General features: G+C 39.0%; 1 protein-coding gene across 2 annotated transcripts; it reads left to right on the top strand.

Moving 5' to 3' along the window:
• Positions 1 to 13,321: 13,321 nt before the first annotated feature.
• Nme6 (NME/NM23 nucleoside diphosphate kinase 6) lies at positions 13,322 to 20,453 on the top strand. 2 transcript variants are annotated; one of them, XM_026382226.2, is made up of 6 exons: positions 13,322 to 13,402; positions 15,858 to 15,954; positions 18,196 to 18,298; positions 19,078 to 19,117; positions 19,527 to 19,687; positions 19,965 to 20,451. In XM_026382226.2, exons 2-6 carry the CDS (start codon positions 15,865 to 15,867, stop codon positions 20,126 to 20,128), a joined length of 558 nt encoding a protein of 185 aa, XP_026238011.1. In that variant the 5' UTR covers positions 13,322 to 13,402; positions 15,858 to 15,864; the 3' UTR covers positions 20,129 to 20,451. The 2 variants fall into 2 exon arrangements, with proteins under 2 accessions (XP_026238011.1, XP_026238009.2); XM_026382224.2 differs by lacking the exon at positions 13,322 to 13,402 and adding an exon at positions 13,409 to 13,560 and having other exon boundaries at positions 19,965 to 20,453.
• Positions 20,454 to 20,918: the final 465 nt, after the last annotated feature.

Below are 20,918 nucleotides of genomic sequence, written 5' to 3'. Positions count from 1 at the left end.
CTTGTCTCAACAACTGCAACATCTAAACACCAAGAATGAAAATCACAACATCCCCCTTTGTATTGTTTTTTATAATTGCATATGAATGTACAGTTATCTCAAAGTAAGTGTTTAATTAAAAGAAAGAAAAATGGAAAAGAACTCAATTAAAAATACTTGAACAAGTACTTTACAACTGAAGATAAAGGAATGGGGCTGGGGTGTAGCTCAGTAGTAGAGCACATGCCTAGCATGTGTTGAGACTCTAGGTTTGGTCCTCAGCACTGCAAAAGAAAAGCAACAACAAGTGCTGGCGAGGATGCGGGGAAAAAGGTACACTCATACATTGCTGGTGTGACTGCAAATTGGTGCAGTATGGAGATCCCTTGGAAAGCTGGGAATGGGACCACCATTTGACCCAGCTATTCCCCTTCTTGGACTATACCCAAAAGACCTAAAAAGAGCATACTACAGGGACACAGCCACTAATGTTTATAGCAGCACAATTCACAATAGCTAGACTGTGGAACCAATCTAGATACCCTTCAATAGGTGAATGGATAAAAAAATGTAGCATTTATACACAATGGAATATTACTCAGCACTAAAAAATAACAAGATCATGGCATTTGCAGGGAAATGGATGGCATTAGAGCAGATTATGCTAAGTGAAGTTAGCCAATCTCCCCAAAACAAATGCCGAATGTCTTCTCTGATATAAAGGGGGTGACTCAAAATGGGATAGGGAGGAAGAGCATGAGAAGAAGATTATCACTAAATAGGGAAGAGAGGTGGGGGGGGAGGGAGGGAGAAGGGGAATTGCACGGAAGATGGAAGGAGACCCACATCGTTATACAGAATACATGTATGATGATGTGAGGGGGAAAAAAAGAAGTGAGTCACATTAGATTGGGTAGGGAGAAGTCTTGGGAAGGGAGGGGAGGGGAAGGGGGGATAGGAAGTGCAGAAGAATAAAATAGACACTAGTTTTGCTGTATGTATGATTGTATGACCAATGTGATTCTGAAACCTGTACACTCAGAAAAATGAGAAATTATACCCCATTTGATTGAAATGTATGATATGTCAAGATCATTGTACTGTCATGTGTAACTAATAAAAAAAAGAAAGAGGTTAGCAGGAAGGTAAAGAAATTAAAATAATCTATTAAAATCAGCTCAAGTCATCAGGAAAATAGACATGAAAACAACAAACCACAGTGATATATCTCTACACAATACTACAATGGTTAAAAATATTATGAATTAGTGAGATTAAATCTTAATGTACTTTTTATTTGAATTTCCCTGATTGCCAGAGATGTTGAACATTTTTCCGTGTATTTGTTAATCATCTGTATTTCTTCTCTTGAGAAGTATTTATTTAGTTTTCTTTTGCCCATTTGTTAATTGGGTTATTTGTGTTTTATTTTTTTGGGGGGGGAGTTAATTTTTTTGAGTTCTTTGTATATTCTGGACTATCTCACTCCAGTCAGAATAGCAATTATCAAGAATACAAATAACAATAACTGTTGTGAGGGTGTGGGGAAAAAGGTACACTCACACATTGTTGGTGGGACTGAAAATCAGTGTAACCATTCTGGAAAGCAGAATGGAGATTACTCAAAAAACTAGGAATGGAACCACAATATGACTGAGCTATCCCACTCCTCATTATATATCCAAAAGATTTAAAACTAATGCAGCTTCTTTTAAAAAAATATTTAGTTGTCAATGGACCTTTATTTTATTTATTTGTAAGCAATGCTGAGAATTGAATGCAATGCTTCACACATGCTAGGCAAGCACTCTACCACTGAGCAACAACCCTAGCCCAGAACTCAGTATCTTCTAAGACATCTCAGTATAGCTATTTCATTGTAATTTGTAGGTATTCTGACTGTGGGGATTTATAGGGAAGTGTTCCTCTGGTGAGCAAAACTCCCAGGGGGTAACAGGCACTCTCCCAGGTTACTCTCCCAGCCTTTCCCAACAGGACCAACTTGGAATGCCCAGAAATTTCTCCTTGAAGGTATTAAGATAACTATGAGGGTGCACTATCTAGTTTCCATGGTGATGTCCTTGAAGAAAATGACTCTGTGTTTATATTAGCCTGGACTTATCTCAGTTATCTAGCACTTGTGACTAAAGGAATACTAAATCATAACGTAGTCATGGTAATGATGAGCTATGTAACATTTGAGAAATGTGTGTGTGTTTGTGTGTCTCCTTTGTTCACTTCTTTACAGTAATTTATAGTTTACCGTGTCTTTTCTAAAACAACTAAGAAGGATTATAGATGTTGTTATTTACCCTTGAAGCAGATTACCTAGAATTAAGATCTTTTACCAGGAAGTGAGAGAAAAAAGTTCCCTGATTCTTCACTCCTTTAGAAGGCAGCTTGCATGAAAGAGGAGCCCCAGCCTCCACCTCTTCCAATGGGATTTGCTGTTGCTGTGTGATAACCAGAATATCTCTCATCCTAGCTTTTACCCTGAGGTAAAAGCTAGGATGAGAGTGGCTAGTCTTCCATATGTGCTTCTGTCTTCCAGACATCTTTCTTCCTATGGTCTACAAAGGGGCAGGCCTAGAAGAGACAAAGGTGAGTGAGCTTTGCTTTATTTGCTTCCAAGAACAAAAAAACAAAAAAAACAAAAAAAAAAAAAAAAGGAGAGAGCCAGTTTCCCTGACAGTCCCAGCTCTTTCTTCTGCAGAGTGGGGGGATAGAGCAGATTTGCATAAGAATAATACAATCATAAAAGTTGGGTCATCAAGAAGGCATCTGATAAAGCATTAATCTCCAGGGTGTACAAAGAACTTAAAAAACTTTCCACCAAAAAGCCCAAATAATCCAATCAATAAATGGGCAAAGGAACTGAACAGGCACTTCACAGAAGAAGAAATATGATTGGTCAAAAAATATATGAAAAAAGTTTCAACATCTGTAATAATTAGAGAAATGCAAATTAAAATTACACTGAGATTCTATCTCACTCCAGTCAGAATGGCAATTATCAAGAATAGAAGTAACATAAATGTTGGTGAGAATGTGGGGGGGAAAGTTTACTCATACAATTCTGGTGAGATTGCAATTTGTTTTTTTTTTTTTTTGGTGCAAACTACTCTGGAAAGCAGTACAGAGATTCCTCAGAAAACTTGGAATGGAACCACAATTTGACCTAGTTATCCCACTCCTCAGTTTATACCCAAAGGACTTAACATCAGCATACTGTAGTGATGCAGCCACATCAATGTTTATTTATAGCAGCTCAATTCACAATAGACAAGCTACGAAACCAACCTAGGTGCCTTTTACAGATGAATTAATAAAGAAAATGTGGTATATATACACCATAAAGAAGAATAAAATTATGTAATTTACCAGTAAATGGATGAAACTGGAGATTATCATGCTAAGTGAAATAAGCCAATCCCCCAAACCCAAAGGCCAAAAGTCTCTCTGATATGTGGTTGCTAACCCACAACAAGGAGGTGAGGGAGGAGAAGAACAGAAGTTCATTGGATTAGATAAAGGGGAATGAAGAGATGGGATGATGAAATAGGAATAGAAAGACAGTAGAATTAATCAGATGTAACTTTACACAACCAGTGTGACTCCACATCATGTACAACCACAAGAATGGGATCCTAATTGGAATGGGTTGTACTCTATGTATGCATTAAATGTCAAAATGCATTCTATTATCATGTATATCTAAAAATATCAAATTAAAAATAAAGGCCTCTGGAGCATATTTGAAGTCCCTGAACCCTCTTTTTATGGATCACTCCAATCAGCTCATAAAATTCTCTGAGACAGAAGACAGAAGTATTTTGCACTATTAAATGGTTGAGGAGGTGATGGCTTAAATTTGGGTCAATCTCATGTTACAGTGGACATTCTTTTCACAGTGATATTCCAAGACATACATCATGCATCCTTTGCACCAATGCCACATGATGCATTCTGTCAGCATCTGTCTACATCCTAAATCTTCTTTGATAAGTTTGAGCCTGCTGCCATCTAAGTGACTATGACCACATGTAAGTCATTCAGTAATATTCATAAGAAATTTCAATCTTGAAAAGACAATTTAATATTTTGTTCCCTGTAACCTAACTGTCACATTTTGTGGTTAGCAGGACAAGGATTTTCATCTCAGTAAGGAGTTTATAGGGGACTAGAAAGTGCAGATTATATATTACATTAAACTTTTATACATATTATTGGTATAAATACCAGGGTCAAATACAGGATTATGAAAACTTTTTCAAATTCCTTGGTTAGTATTCTTTATTCCATCCCTCTCCTCTGCTACCAGTGACCTTCTAGACTCCAGTATTTGCTCCTCCATTTCTTCCATCCATCCCTGTGCTCCCCAAAGGTACATATGATCCTATTCAGACAATGAAGACACAGAAAACCTCTATGGTGAGAGTGCTCTGCCAGGAACAAGCATCAAGTGTAGAGAACTTGATAGCAAGTAGCCACCACATTCAGATCATGTGACCGTAGATGAGAAGCATCCTCATGCCCTTAGCAGGCCTGTGAAAGAGGAGAAGAAAAAATCTGGATGAAGAATCTTCCCAGCTAATGGTTTATTGGTCTTTGAATGAATAATATTCTGCAAAACAACTTTGTTTTGCTTTTAACCTGGCATGTGGTTTAATTTTTGGACCTATTGCATGTCAGAAGTTTTGGGTAACACTCATGTGAATGCCTGATTTTTTTTTTTTTTTTTTTTGGTACTGGGGATTGAACTCAGGGCCCTTTTACAAGCTATATTCCCAGTCCTTTTTAGTTTTGTTTTGAGACAGGATCTCATTGAGTTGATGAGGCTGGCCTTGAACTTGTGATCCTCCTGTATGAGTTGCTGAGATTACAGGCAAGAAACACCATGCCAGGCTAAAGTGCCCAATTCTAAGATCCAAAGGGAATAGTAAGGCACAGGAATTTGCAGCAAGGAAATTATTTGAAGAGGTAAATTTCCTGACATCTGCTTCTTCATTTAAGAAGAAAATCCACATCCTTATCTAAGATTTAGAGGTTAACTCCAATATCTTAAGAGAAAAAGGCAAAGACACAAGAGTAGATCAAATTTATTTCTTTCTCCCCTTCTGCTTTTTGGCTTCTTCTCAATAGAAGGAATAATAATCTCCATCAGGATAAATGATATTTGGCAGGGCAAGATTGGGATTTTTTTTTGTATTCTTGCTTATACAAATACTGAAAATGACACTAGAAACTGTGTCCAGTGTCTGACTGGCACAGACATCTGGCAATTAGAATGCACAGTTTGGGGGATCCACAGTATCACAGACTCAGAGGACACTAGAAACAGGAAACCAAGAGATGTCTAAGAGATGACATTCAAAGAAATCACTTTTACTATAAAAAATGAATATATTTTTTCAGTTATCCTGGGGATTACAAGTAAAATTTTAATTTTTATCAATCTAATTTGGATTAATACCAACTTAATTACAAAAGAATTCAAACATAAGTGATTTTCTCCACCTTTCTTTGAGCTGTTATTGTCACCTAAATTATACCTTTATACAGTGTATGGTTGATGAGCACAGATTTATAATTATAGCTTTATTCAGTTATCTTTTAAATCAGAAGAAAAAGATTTATAAACAAAAGTTTATTTATATTGTATTTTATATTTTCTTATGTAGTTACCTCTACTGGTTCTTTATTTATTGATATGGATTCAAGTTTCTGTCTAGAGTCTTTTCATTTCAGTTTAGAAGATTCCCTTTAGTATTTTATAGGTCAGCTAGCAACGAATTCTAATTGTGTCTTATATTGTCTTGATTTTGCCTTTATTTGTCTATTTTTTTGCACTGACTCCTTTCCCTTTATTATGTTTTATAGCATCTCAGATTTTGAATACAGAGGTTTCATACTTAGGAAAGGATATTATGAAGTTGGGTGTAGTGGCATGTGCCTGTAGTTCCAGCTACTCTGTAGACTGAGGCAGGAGGGTCACTGATCCCAGACTTGACCCAGAAACTTAAAAGCAACCTTAACAATATAGAGAAATCCCAGCTTAAAAACAAACAAAAAGTTCAGAGAATGATTAGAAAAGATTTGTTTTTAAAAAGTGTTTTTATTAGTGCATTATTCTAGTTATATTTAATATCAAGCTTCATTTTGACATACATGCATGGAATATAATTTGCTCCATTTCATTTACTAGTACTTCCTTTATCCCTCCTTTCCTTCCTTCCCCTGTTCTCTACTGGTCTTACTTCTATTTATTTATTTATTTTTTTAAATTAGTGCTTTATAGATATACAGAAAGGTGAAATTCACAAGATTTGCTTTAAAAAGTTATATGAAAGTTTATTCTGTCATGTATTATTCTTCATCTCTGAATAGTTCTTGTGAGACCAAGAGAATAAAATCTTCAGGAGCTGTAGGATGGATAAATCTCTTAAAATTGTATAGGAAGGATTGTTATGGTGTAAACTAATCAATAAAATCAGTAAGAGTGTAAGTTATAGGTTATATTTGTGAACAATTGTATTAGCTTGATCATCTAGACATAAGGCTTATAGATATCAGTAGTAAAATGATGAGTAAATGAGATAACTGCCAAGCATCAAATAAGTTAGTAGTACTGGGATACTAGGAATGGAGTCATTGTGGCTATATGAACAAAAAGTGTGGCTGTAGAGACTCCATCTTAGTTTCACTGTTACTGCTCCTTTAAAGAGGGAACTTCTGAGAAACAGAAGCAAAAGCTGTCTTCTTATAAAAAAATTGTTCTGTATTTTGTATCTCACAGAATGTACCCAGTTCAGGATATGGTGGTGATTGTGGAGAGCTACTTCTTGGGTTTGAGTACAGTTATAGGTCTACAGGACTCTGAAATAGATTATTGCCCCCACTCAGCTGAAACTCAGGATAAAGTTTTCTAACACTTGTTTAGACCCAAGATGCAGTTAACTAAGTTGTAAGCTAATTGCTTTTTTTTTTTTTTTTTTTTTTTTAGCGTTTGTAACTTGCTTGCTTGCATGATGTTGAGAAAAACCCCTGAGTTGTGATTTTTGTCCTTAAATTTCCAAGACACAGGTTAGGAAATTTCTGTTCTCCCACAGAGCATCAGTCTCTACAGGTGGGTGACAGTCCATGGCCAGGCAAATAATGCTCTCTTTTGTTTGAATTTGGACTTGTTTAAAGTGTTTTCTGAGGCAGCGCCCCATGACAGGACTGGAGATGTAATTCGATGTTAAAGCACATAGTGGGCTGGGTCCTAGTGGGCCCTGGGTTCATTCTTAGCCCTGCAAAATACAACAACAAAAAAGTTTGTATATGATTTCAATATGGATAATGAAGCCTAATCAGCCCAGGCCAAGGTTCACTTTAGTAGAGGAGTTGATGAGAAAAATTAAATTAAGGAAGGGTAAACCTAAATTCTCAAAACATAAGCAAAAAACAAAACAAAACCAAACAACAACAACAAAAACCAAAAATCTGTCTACATCATAGAATACCTCCTTAACAAAAAGTAATGGTTCAATAAATGTACTCAGCAGCATGATATTTTCTTTATTATATTTCTCAGCTGTGACTCATAAATTGTGTGGGCTCTCTCTTGTCCAGTGAGGAGGTCCACGGAATAGGGTAGAGGAGAGTGTGGCTACAGAGTCACTATTCAAGATCTCTGGAGACCAAGCAGGAAGGAGGTTTGATTTTATTGTGCAGTTACCATGTATATATACTCAGTCAGTAGCTAAGCAGGTTATAGACAGCCACCAATACAATTTCTAACCAACCATCCTTGCAGCGACCAATCAAGGAGTGGGTTGTGGAGCAAGTACAGGGACTGCAGCATGTGGCCTCATACCCAGGCTATGCGGTTTGCCACTCACGTGCCTAGCATGAGGGGAGTGGTTTGCCACTCAGACGCCCTTAACATATGCCACAAATGTAGTACTCCATGCACTTGTCCCCACAATAATTTGGAGATAATCTTTTCATTAAGTTGTCATCTTCCATTTTCCAAGTCATTACAAAATTAAATTCACATATAAATTCATTTATAAAGCTCCCAAAGTGTAGCTTTAATGTATGTGAGTTCTGAAAGTCACATCATTCACAAAATCTCTCTGATTTGTTAAAGAGAATTTTACATACATTCAATCTAAAAAAGCTAAAAATGTTATCAGCATCTCCAATGTCAAAATACCTAGGTGCCCTCTTGTGTTTAGTTCTTGCAACTGCTAAGCTTACAATTTCAAAATTGCTATTAAATCCCAGTCTCCACAAAGTCCCTTTTGGGCATATATCCATGTCTATACCCATATCTGTACCTATATGTTTCTGCTACAAGTTGGCATAAAAATCACCAGATGCCAGGCCAGACATACTAGCATTTGCATCGTTGATTTCAGGATGCTTGGAGGGATGGTCCTATATCTTCAGACTTCCAGCTTCACCTGGAATGTCTTCTCAGAGGCTGTCAGCTTTGTTATTCTGGTAGTGTCAGAGACCAATCAATGGGATGTCTAAGATGTGTGTACAAACACTTTTCCTCTGCTTCCCATTGAATGTGACATGTAACCTCTTCATGTCCACCATTCAGACAAGTCCCTGGTGATTATCTATTTCCTAACATTCTAATGATCCAAGTATCCTCTCATTCTTCCTCTTTGAACAGCATCCCTCTCCCCCCCCCCCCAATTCCTTCCTATTCTTACCTGTGTGTCTACTTTTACCTCTATCCTTGGGGAATGGCAGTAACTATTTGACTATACAAAGGAGAGGTGACAGAAGGGAGGAAGCCAAGACAGGGGGTTCATGCCTTCTCATTTCTCTTGTGAGATCATGATGAACTGGCAGGTTTCTTCACTGGATATGGAGTTTGCAAAGGAAGTGCACAGGTAGGCCTGGGAGAGAGGCCTACTTGTGCACTTTGACTAAAATGCAGCCAAGACAAAAATGCATGTCCCATCGCCACCACTTCTAAGCCATCTGCAACTCAAAATCTCATTTTTCCTGTTCACTGTGCTGTGTCATCTATCTCTAGAACCTCACCTTTATTTTTGAAGAATAGATTTGCTGGATATAGAATTCTTGGTTGACAGTCATTTTCTTTCAGCACTTTGGTTGTATCATCCTATTGCTATGGCCTCCACGATTTCTAATAAGAAATCATATTTAATTTTTTTATTAACATGTATTCATTGTACAAATTAATGGGTTTCACTGTGACATTTCCATACCCACATATATTGTGCATTGATCATAATTTCATATTCACTCTCCTTGAACCCTCTCTTCCCCTCCTATTCCCTCCTTGCTCCCTGACCCCCTTTCCAGTCTGTAATAGTCAACTTTTCTATTTTTAGGTCATCCCTCCCCCCTCACCAGTTGCCACATATGAAACAAAGCATGGGATACTTGTTTGACTTATTTTGCTCAACATATTGTCCTCTAGTTTCACCCATTTTCCTGCAAATGTCAGGATCACATCCTTTTTGAAAGTATGAATAATTCTCCACTCTGTATATATGCTGTTTTATTTTTTATTATTATCTGTTGTTGGCCACCTAGGCTGATTCCATATATTGGTGGCTATTGTAAAAAGTGCTGCAATATACAGGGGTATGCAGGTGTTTATTTTGTATGCTGACATAGGGCCAATGAATATATAAAAAGTCCTCAACATCTTAAGCCATTGGAAATGTACATCAAAATTGCATTGAGATTCCATCTCACCCTAGTTAGAATGACTATCAACCAAACAAACAAAACAACAACAACAACAACAACAAAAAAAAACCCCACAAATGCTGGCAGGGATGTGGAGAAAATAGACTGTTAGTGGGAATGTAAATTAGCAAAGTCACTATGGAAAACAGTTTGAAGCTTCCTCAAAAAACTGTCCTGCTATCCAGCTATCCACTTCTGGGTATATGTCTGAAGGAAATGAAGGCAGATGATAATTTTTAAAGCATCATTTATATGTGATGATTCACTTCTCCCTTTGCCTTCAAGATTCATTGTAGTTTGGCCATTTTTATAATGTGTGTGGATCTGAGTTTACTCTACTTTGAATTTACTGAACTTCTTGGATTAATGTTTGGGAACTTTTTCAATTGCCTCAAATATTCTTTTGGCCCTTTCTCTCTCTTTTCCCCTCTTTGGCCTTTCTCTGTGAGTTATGTATTTGTGTGAAGTAACTTTAGTATTATAGATATTAGTATGTATTTGTATGAAGTAACTTTAGTATTATAGATATTAGTAGTGAATATTGGAATAAAAAAATTTGTAATTGCCTTTCTCACAGCTACCAAGTGAATTGTGAGTACTCAGTGAATTAAAGTAAATGAAATTGCTGTAGCTTTTGAATTTATTGCTATTTAATACATTTATTATCAGTGTATAACTTAAGAAGTTTGGACATTTCTGTACATATACCCATACTGCCACTGTTATACTTAATTAGTTCCTTTTCATTTCCTAATCCATACTTCCTATCAAAATTTCCCAACAATATGAAAAAAACATCTTTTGCAGGAAAAAAATGTATTTTGAGCTGAACATCTATTCAACACTTTCTCTTTCCTGGCTTGCCCAATTTCTGAGCTATTGACAAAAGGACACTAGTTAGAATGTGAACAATTATTCTGAGATGAATGGATCAGCAATTTGTCAGGCTGGGTTTAGAAATTATGTCCTTGAATCTTTAGGGTTATAACATCAAAGCAAGAACTTACTTGATGCCATAAAGCTCATTATGTGAGGCATGTCAACAGGACTGGGGCAAATCATTGTAAAAGAGAAAATAAAGGGTTAGAGGTCAAGCAAGTAAAATAGGAACGTTACATAATTTAATAGTATTTTTTGACAATATTTATGACACAATTGATGAACCCAGCTGTGAGGATGACAACTCCATTTTAAAAACTCCAGTTTGAAACCTGCAGTCTCACCAGGCATACCCACAGAGCCCTCCAGTATGGCCTCAAACAAGTTACTTCCTCTCACCCTGATAAACAGAGTGAGAAGATCAGGGTGGAGACCACCAGACCAGATATTTCAGAACCTATTGAGATGTCATTGAGAAATCCGGAGGTAGCTGATAAGGATTGCAGGGGGGGGGTCAAAAAGCCTCCAAATTTAGTATAAATAATAGAGCTGATGAACAGGGACTCAGCCAGCGAAAACAAGGATGCACTCGAGCTGGAGAGCCTATCATCACTTTTTATTGTTTCCTGATCCTCTGCTCGATTCTCACTACTCTCAAACTCTACTACCACATCTTGAGAACCACAACTTCTCCCTACGACCCTCTCCTCAACCTGTCATCCACTCCATGCCAGGAAAAGCCTGTCTTGGCTCCGGACCTGGTCACTGCGGTCTAAGTGAGTGTGCATCTGCTGGACATAAAGCCTAAGGCTTGAGACTTTTGAACTTATCATGCAGAGGGAATGTATGTCATTAGCCTGTCATAATTAAGTTGTGTTTTCAGTGCTTAGAATTAGTCTAGAATTGTTTGCTCTGAATTAATTAAGCTGTAAATTGATTATGTCTATTGAAGTGCCTAGCATTAATGATTATCGTTTTTTTCTTAAGAACCTATAGAGTGAAATTGTATTGAGTAATTTAAGTGAATAAAGCATTGAAAGAGGCAGAAGCACGTGGACATTCTTTATTTCTCTCCTCAACTGCATACGTTGCAATTTTGCCCCCTCGTGACACAAGCCTAATTCCATTTTAAGATTGGAAGCCATCTCATCACAAAGTCATGAAAAGTTACTTTCTGTTTTACTATAAATTACTGCAATTTCTAAACTTGCTTGGAATACCTACCTGTGCCTTGAACTCACTCATGCCTGACTTTCCCTGACCAGATAACAACCCTCTCTGAAACCTTAGTGGCACATCATAAATTCTGGTTTTCCCTGACCAGATAACAACACTCTCTAAAACCTCAGCAGCACCTCATAAATTCTGGTGTTGGGATCTAAATTTACTCCCTAACTCGAAATGTTGAACCATTTAGATCATTAACCTACTATCTGCCTTTTAAATACTAAAATTATTTAAATGAGAAAATGTCTTTAAATTGATAGCAATTTATTTCACTTTTCTAAATCTCATGTTAGTCAAAATCCTGTTATCTGTAAGTACTCAAACACTCCCCTTTTGCAACTTTTTGTTCTATAAAACCATGCTCCTAGAGAGCTGGGGTATGTCCTCTAGCCCATGGATTTCAGGAAACAGTCCGGGCTGGCAGGAATTACAAGCTTGCTTTAATTTGATTTTAAATTGGAGTCAGTGGTCTTTTCTTTGCATCCTGGTTTAACAAGTAGAAAAGCACCACAGCGCAAGCATTATTAAAGCAGGGTTTATTTAAAAAGGGGTAACATAGACTTCTCTTGGGAGGGCGAAGAGGGCCATAGCTGGTATCCTGGTATCCCCAGAAGAGAAGCACTCTGCCCTTTTTATATGTCCTAGGCTTCCTTTGTTCTCCTTCCAGCTTAAGTGACTAGCCCAGGAATGGCTCACAGCCCAGGAATGTCCCGGTGGGATGGCCAAAGGGTGGGAAACAGGTGGGCTGGAAGGGGAAGGGCAGAATGGTGCAGCCCTGGACACATTAATTAACAACTTTATAGCTGCCTGTAGGGAGTGGGCAATTCCTGGGTCAGGAATAGGTTACAATACCTTATCAATAGGTTGGAGCAGGGGCTGGTTCTTGATAAAGGTGGAGGAAGAGCTATGAAGGAATTAACATTTCAATCCCTCAGGGGACCATCTCCAACTTGTCTAACTCATTCAAAATTGGCCTCCAAGATCCGACCTGACTAGATTTACCTTATCTATGACTGCCTAATTCTGGCTTCATTAGCACAGCAGACTCTCCTTTCAACATTCCAAGAGTGCAAACCGATATACACTAAAATTATTTAAATGAGAAAATGTCTTTAAATTGATAGCAATTTATTTCTAAATCTTCTAAAACTTCTAAATCTCAGTGATGCCCTGTAAGAAAACACTTTTACCACCCTTATTATACCTATCACCAGTCGCCCCAATGGATTCCTCTCCGTTCCCAGTGCCACAAACATCCTCTTCATACATCATACCACGCACCAGGAAAAACCCGTTTTCATCTCCTGGACTGCTCAGTAGACTCTAGGATAACCCAGCCACACCCTGCTGATTTTGGCCAACAGCAGAAAAGCAGCAGCGCCTCGCGGCAAAGCTCAGCAATACACACCCTCCTTCTGTTTCCCGAATTGGCCCGCTGCACGAGGGTTGCTAAGCAATCGTGCAAAGACCCCAGGGAGGGCTGCCCGGTCGGATGCCTGAAGGACCCGGCAGGGCCGCTCTGGCTAACTAGCGCAGTGCCTAGAGGCTTGGTATTGCGTCTGGAGGATCGGGTGAACTGCGACCCGGCCTGGTGGGTTCTGGAGCAGAGGCGGGGAGCCTGTGGGAGTGGGTGTGTGTGGCCACTGGTGCCTGGGAGGAGGCGGAGTTGAGTGGCTGCACGTCCCTGCAGCTAGCGGGAGAATGGAGCTTGATGCTGCTCTCTCGGAGGATGAGCGGTGGCCCCCTCAGGTCTGCCTAGGCAACTTTTTAAAATTCGTAATTTTCTGTGTGTGTGTGTGTGTGTGTGTGTGTGTGTGTGTGTGTGCGCGCGCGCGCTCGCCTAGGCAACTTTAAAAATTTTTAATTTTCTGGGTGTGTGTGTGTGTGTGTGTGAGAGAGAGAGAGAGAGAGAGAGAGAGAGAGAGAGAGAGAGAGAGAGAGAGAGAGATATGGAAGGGACGGGGAGGCGGGCAGGCAGGCCTAGGCAACTTTTAAAATTTAATTCTAATGGAGTGACTTTTAAGTTGAGTACGTTTCTCAACTTAACATTTGTTTTAAATCAAAATCCAAGTAGCCATAACCTAACTGGTGTTGGGAAAGGAACCACATCCTTTCTACAGGTCCTATATCCTCCCCTGGACACTCCCTCAGGTCTCTCCCCACTAAATCCCAGCAGCCTAGCATAACTGGATCGGGTTCTTTCACTGATTTATTCAGCAAATACTGTTGAGAAGCATCTATGTTCTAGGCACTTTGAATAGGGGCACTGATTCGAATCTGCTTTCAAAGAGCTGCCTTCTAGTGGGAGAAGATATGCAAGTATGCAAGGATATGGAAGTATGCAAGGAACTGTGAGAAAGTAATGGGGGAAGTGAGCTGAGATCTAGTGAGCCAGTAGGAGGTAAGCAAAGAAAGCATGGGTGAATCTGAAAATGCCACACCAAGGCATTTCTTTCAGGCTAGAAAGTCTTTAGAACTGAAAGGCTCATGAGGCTGGAGCAAAGGAAAGTTAAGGAGTGTGAGGTTCCAGATGAGGCTAGAGATGTATCCAGAAACCAAATCATGCAAAGCCTGGTAAGCCATGATAAGGATTTTGGAGCTTATTGTAAGAGCAGGGTATATCTAAAGGGTTAAGAAGGGGAATAATATGATTCACTTTGCATTTTTAATTCACTGTGTCTTCTGTGAGAACAAACTTAGAGAGCGGCAAGACTAGAAATTGGGAAGCCAGTAAAGAAACTGTCACAAAAGTCTAAGGAGGAATAGTGGTGACCTAGACTCAGGTGATAGCAGTTCAGGGAATGAGGTTTGTATAGATTTTGAGATGTAGTGGGTGGATACAATTATCAGAATGTGGTAATATGGAGAGTGAGGGACTGGAAGTTACCTTCTGGGTTATTAGGTTGAGTAAGTTGGCTGCTTTTGTACTGGTTAGACTGGGTTTGGCTTCATAGTTGGAACATAAGGTTGAATGCTGTAGAAAAAAACATGAAGAGATTGTAGCATAGGTATTATTTGGTCTAGACCATAGTATCACCTTTAACATGATCGTTATGCCAAAATAAATGAGAATGTTGTCCAAATTCTCTGCCTGTGTGTATTCATGGAAACCTCTGTATTTGTTGCTAAATTAGAAATAATATTGAGATACTATTTTGAGGCCTTGCCTTGTCTCATGCAGAGATGATCAGTTTCTCACATGTAAATAGAATTTCACAGTTGGACGGGACCTCAAATTGGTAGTCTCCCGTTTGTAAATTTTTTTTGTTATATCTTTTCCACAATTATTTATTGAGCTTTTGCACGATGTTAGACACTAGGAATACAAAGATGAATAGAAATATGACTATATAGATTTAGGTCATCAATAAAATTGATGGAGCATCTTTGTATCAGGCTGTTTCAGTTGCTTCAGATATAGTTACAACTAGTCCCTGATCTTGAAGTTGCAAGTCTATAAGCGTGACCACTGAGGACGCTAAACATATTAATTTGATTTGGGCAGGGAAGATATTGACCTATCCATATTAAATAAGAGATGGTAGATTGCCAGCAGACATTTTGGTACCCCGGTGACATCCCAATTCTTGTGAATCAGTCTTCTAATTCTAGAATAGATGGGGTAGCACTATGGGATAGAAGTCCTTAAGAGTGGAATCAATCATTTTACTCTTGTGGCTAGGCTGTTCAGGAATGTAATTATAAAAATTGTATAAAATACAGAAGAAAGTTTGGAAGGGAAGAGAGTATTGGCAAAGACAGGTAGTGTTTAAGCAAATTTCTCTTATATGAGTAACTTCTTTATGGCTTTACCATTGCACAAACTATACTCCATAAGGTAACCTGAGTGTCCCCTCTACCACTTCTATGAGTCCAAATAGGCAAGTAAATAAGTAATGTATACAGCCTGATAAGGTAAGTGTCAGGTGATTTTTGAGTATCAGGAGTAAGGGGCAGTGGTTGACTTGTGAGGTGGGTAGCTTACAGAGTAGAAAGGGTTGGGAGAATAGCACTGGTGAATCCCTAATCCAGTTCTCTGATGGCAGGAGTGAGATGACCTCAATCTTGCGAAGCCCTAAGGCTCTGCAGCTTACTCTAGCCCTGATCAAGCCTGATGCAGTTGCTCACCCTTTGATTCTGGAGGTAAGAATGAATTTTAAGCCCCTATTGTATGTCCTGGGCATTGATACCATTTCACGTGCTTCAGGGACATTTGTGACTACCAAGAACCCCTGTGCTAGGTGCTGCAGAGGCAAAGCTAGGAGCCATGAACTCTGATCCTAAGGAGACTGAAACTCTCTTGGAGACTTGGGGCATATTTAAAATAAAAGAAAGGACCCAATATAACAATAATAAAAAAAGGACCTCAAGTTAATATATACTACTGCACTACAAAACGTTACTACAAACTTGACAGTTTAAAACAACATTCATTTATTACCTCACAATTTTATAGTTTAGAGGTCCTGTAGATTTGGCTGGGTCTCACAAGGCCAAAGTCAAGGTATGGATTGATTGAGCCCTTATCTGGAGTATCTAGGGAAGAATCCACTTCCAGCCTTGCTAAGATTGTTGGCAGAGTTTATTTCCTGTGATTACAGGACTAAAGACCCATTTACTTGGTGGAACTACTCTCCCTTTCTAGACCACTTCCATTTCTCATCACATGGCCTGCTTCATCTTTAAGACCGCAACAGTGTATCTAATCCTTCACATGCCTCAAATTCTCCTGACTTCTTTAGCTCCTAGCCAGAGAAAATTGCTTTAAAAGGGCACATGTAACTAATTAGGTTCAGCGGGATAATCTTTCTTTACATTAAAGCAGAGTGTACTGATTAGTAAGTAACCTTAATTACATCTGCAAAATCCCTTTTATTATTAAATGTGACTTAATGATATTTTATTTATTCATTTTCCTGGGGATTAGAGTTGGCTGTCTGCCTGATAAAAAATTTTACAGATTTTTAGTGGTATTTTGAAATGGTGGAACTGAACAACATTGACAAGAGAGTATAGAATTAGGATGAGGGTAGAATGACAAAACCTTAATGAACACTAATATTGAGGAAGTGGTTCAAATAAGAAATAGACACAGGTAGGGATATTTTTAGGATTCTACTACCCATAGTTTGATTAAGTAATTGCTGAGGACCAGTGCTCAGTAAGCTCATTGTGGTGCAGAGGAAGACCGGAGCAGTCTGGAATGGTGACCTGAAAGTGGTGAGTCTTGACTAGGTCTCAAAGGAGGCATAGATTTTGGTTAGTGCCAGAAGAAGGATAAGTGTTCCACAGAAGGGACAGGCTGTGGTGGGTCTGAGGGCTGTAGGTGGCCTGGGCTAGTATAGAGAATTAGAAATGTAGTGGCCTAGGATAGTGCAGCCTTGAGCACTGGGCTGCTCTTCATTCCATGAATAATAGGAACTACCAAAAACCTGATCATAATATAACATAAGCTGTTTCAATCTATCAAGTGTGTTGGTTTGGAGAGAATGAGAGAAACTCAAAGCAGGACCATCAACAAGACTTTTATGGTGATCTGTGTGGTCGGTCCTGTGGGCTTGAACTTAGGGGCTGAGGAATGAAGGGGCGGAAACAGAACTTTCTATCCCCTTGCACTTAAGACTCACACTCTGGCTATGTGACTGGAGGTCTTGATCTCACCCCACCTTCTTTCTTTTCTGTCCTGCTATGTTAGCTATCTGAGGCTGTAACAAAATACCTGAGGTAAATTTTTTTTTTAAAGAGAGAGAGAGAGATAGAGAGAGAGAGAGAGATAATTTTTTAATATTTATTTTTTAGTTCTCGGCGGACATAACATCTTTGTTTGTATGTGGTGCTGAGGATCGAACCCGGGCCGCATGCATGCCAGGCGAGCGTGCTACCACTTGAGCCACATCCCCAGCCCCAAAATAATTTTATTTATTTATTTATTTTTACGTGGTGCTGAGGATCGTACCCAGAGCCTCGCACATGCTATGCGAGTGCGCTACCACTGAGCCACAGTCCCAGCCCCTGAGGTAAAAAATTTAAAAGGAGGAAAGATTTATTTGGGTTCATGATTTTAGAGCTTCAGCCCATGGTACTTGGCTTTGTCACTTTGGGACTATGATGAAGCAGAACATCATGATGGGGAGTGGAGCAAAGCTGCTTACATCATGACATCTGGGAAGTGAAAAAGAGAGAAGGGGTCTGGGTCCTTAATGATACTAACTTCCCTTCAACAACCTTGTAAAGTTTTTACTGCTTCCCAATAGTGCTAACAGCTGGGGAAAAAGCCTTCAACAAATGAGCTCTTGTTGGGACATTTAAGTTCCGACCCATAACACCTGGGTCTCCTGATTGATTTTTTTTTTTTTTTAAATCTTTGGTGTGGTGTTTATCCAGGCTGTTCATCATCAGATTCTGAGCAACAAGTTCCTTATTGTACGAATGAGAGAACTACTATGGAGAAAGGAAGATTGCCAGAAGTTTTACAAAGAACATGAAGGTAGGACTGATAGTCGATAGTCTTCTGAGTGGAAGGCTTCTCAATCCCAAGAGTCTGATCAGATTTTCCCTGGAATATCTGATGTTCCAGGCTTTCTGTGACCTATCAGTTGTGTAAAATTGCAATGAATCTTTATTTTTTTTAAAAAATATTTTCAGTTGTTTATTTTATTTATTTATTTTTATGTGGTGCTGAAGATTGAACCCAGTGTCTCGTATGTGCTAGGCAAGTGCTCTACCAGTGAGCTGCAACCCTATCCCTGCAACCAATTTTATAAAGTCTTGGTTTTTACTGAAACTTTTCATGATTATAATTATTTTATTTTATTAGGAGGGTTCTGTCTCATAGGTTTTTATTGAAACTTTTCATGATTATCATTATTTTATTTTCCTAGGAGGGTTCTATCTCATAGTCTTAATCAGAAACAATTTTATGTCCTGATGAAATTATCAGTAGTTAATACTTAGTGACTATTTTTTTGGTCATTATTCTAATGCTTATTATTTCATTTAATTATTCCCAACAATGCTAAAAAGTAGGTATATTTATATCTCCAGTACACAGATTAGGAAACAGCAGGGAGGTTAATGATTTATTTGAAACTACAGAGGTTGTAAGTAGTAGAGCCTAGATTCAGGTGTAGAAATGTCAGACTCTAAGCATTCCCCCTTTTTCCCTTCCCCCTCTAAAGCAGTGTTTATTATTTCAGGTAAGGAAGTAGTAGTAGAAAAATTTATCTTGGGCACCTGTATCTTCATGAAGGTACTCTCTCTTTGCAGGTCGTTTTTTCTATCAGCGACTGGTGGAGTTCATGGCCAGGTACTTCTAATTTAGTCTTAGCATCTTTATCTACTAGGTATATCTCCTCTGCTCATAAATAGAATTGTTAACTTCATTTACTCTCTTTAAAGTTATAATCAATATCAAGTATGAGGAAGCAGAGCATGGAGCTCTGATTAAGCCAACATTGACCTTTTATACATGTTGTCACGTTGATTACTGGATCAGTGACTCTAAGAGTATTGTTGAATGCTACCTGGCAACTCTGCTTATCTGTGTGGTTCTTATATACCAGCAGTGGCCCTCTATCAACTTCTCTTTGAAACAGCATTGGTTCTGAGCTGTAAAGGCAATGAAACTCTCAGGATGCAGTATGCTTTTACTTATGAACTGCTTATAGAATGCTCTGGGTGGTCAGATTCTTTACATGTGTTCCTTTTGTTCACAGTGGGCCAATCCGAGCTTATATCCTTGCTCACAAGGATGCCATCCAGCTTTGGAGGACACTGATGGGACCCACCAGAGTGTTTCGAGCACGCCACATGGCCCCAGATTCAATTCGTGGGAGTTTTGGCCTCACAGACACGCGCAACACCACCCATGGCTCAGGTGAGTCTATCTCCTTTGTCAGAGCCACAAATAAGGAAGGATGTGTTGGGGTTCGTGGTTAGGCTATATGGGAAGGTTGATAGCCATGTTTCTTCAATGAGCTTTCTTTCTATTTATGTTTCTGGCCCTTTGTAGCCATTTCAGCTGATTTGGCCTGTGGGTTTTCTTTACATGCCCCAGGACTGAGGAAGTAGACTTAGGTTTCTGAACTTGATTTTGACTATCTCTTGCCTGTACTCCCCATGAGGATCCTCATCTATTTTACCTTCTCTTGTAGACTCTGTGGTTTCAGCCAGCAGAGAGATTGCAGCCTTCTTTCCTGACTTCAGTGAACAGCGCTGGTATGAGGAGGAAGAGCCCCAGTTGCGCTGTGGTCCTGTATGCTACACAGAGGGAGGCATCCACTGTGCAGCTGGAACAGGAGGCCCAGGACCAGCCTGAAGAGGGCCTATCAATCTATCAAGATTGGTAGCAATTCCTAGACTTTTCTCCTAGATCTCTGGTCCAGAACATTCTCATGGGAACGGGGAAGCCTGGGCTCATGGTGCTATTTCTACTTGGCATCACTACTTGCTAGAGGGCCTAGGTCATCACTGCAGAGCCTTTAGAATCTAGCTATCTACCTCTTCCCTAGAATGTTCATGGGTTGTTTAAAAAAAAAACAACCTGAGAAGTATTCATCCTTCTTCAAGGAAGAGCTTGCCCAATTGACCTGCCTGGAAAATAAAGTGACTATGTAAACATTTAGCTTGTCTTCCTTAATAAAAGTCAGTGTTCTGAATTCTCAGAAGTGTCAGTAGTACTCTAGGAGCTTGCTCTTTCCTTAATTGGAGTAATTAGATCTTTCTTGAAGCTAGGTTTCAGGTTTGTGCTAAGTAAAGAGACTGACACACACATACACATGGAGGGCAGCTTATGTAGCAGAAAAAACACCCAGCAATGGAGCTTAATGTAGACTCAAATCCATGCTATAACCCTAGCACAGGGCTGTGTTATGGAGAAAGTGACACCTTTTATTTGAACTCAGGTATCTGTCAGTGAGGCATGTTTTTTTTTTTTTTAAATTTATTTATTCTAATTTGATATATATGACAGCAGAATGCATTTCAGTTCATAATACACATATAGAGCACAATTTTTTATGTCTCTGTACACAAAGTAGTCACACCATTGGTGTCTTCATACATCTACTTGGGGTAATGTCCATCTCATTCCACTCTCTTTCCTAACC

The sequence above is a fragment of the Urocitellus parryii genome, chromosome 2 (genome assembly GCF_045843805.1).
Source record: "Urocitellus parryii isolate mUroPar1 chromosome 2, mUroPar1.hap1, whole genome shotgun sequence".
NCBI classification, from domain to species: Eukaryota; Metazoa; Chordata; class Mammalia; order Rodentia; family Sciuridae; genus Urocitellus; species Urocitellus parryii.
Note: the sequence above shows the minus strand (reverse complement) of the source record. Positions and strands in the feature narration are given on the sequence as shown.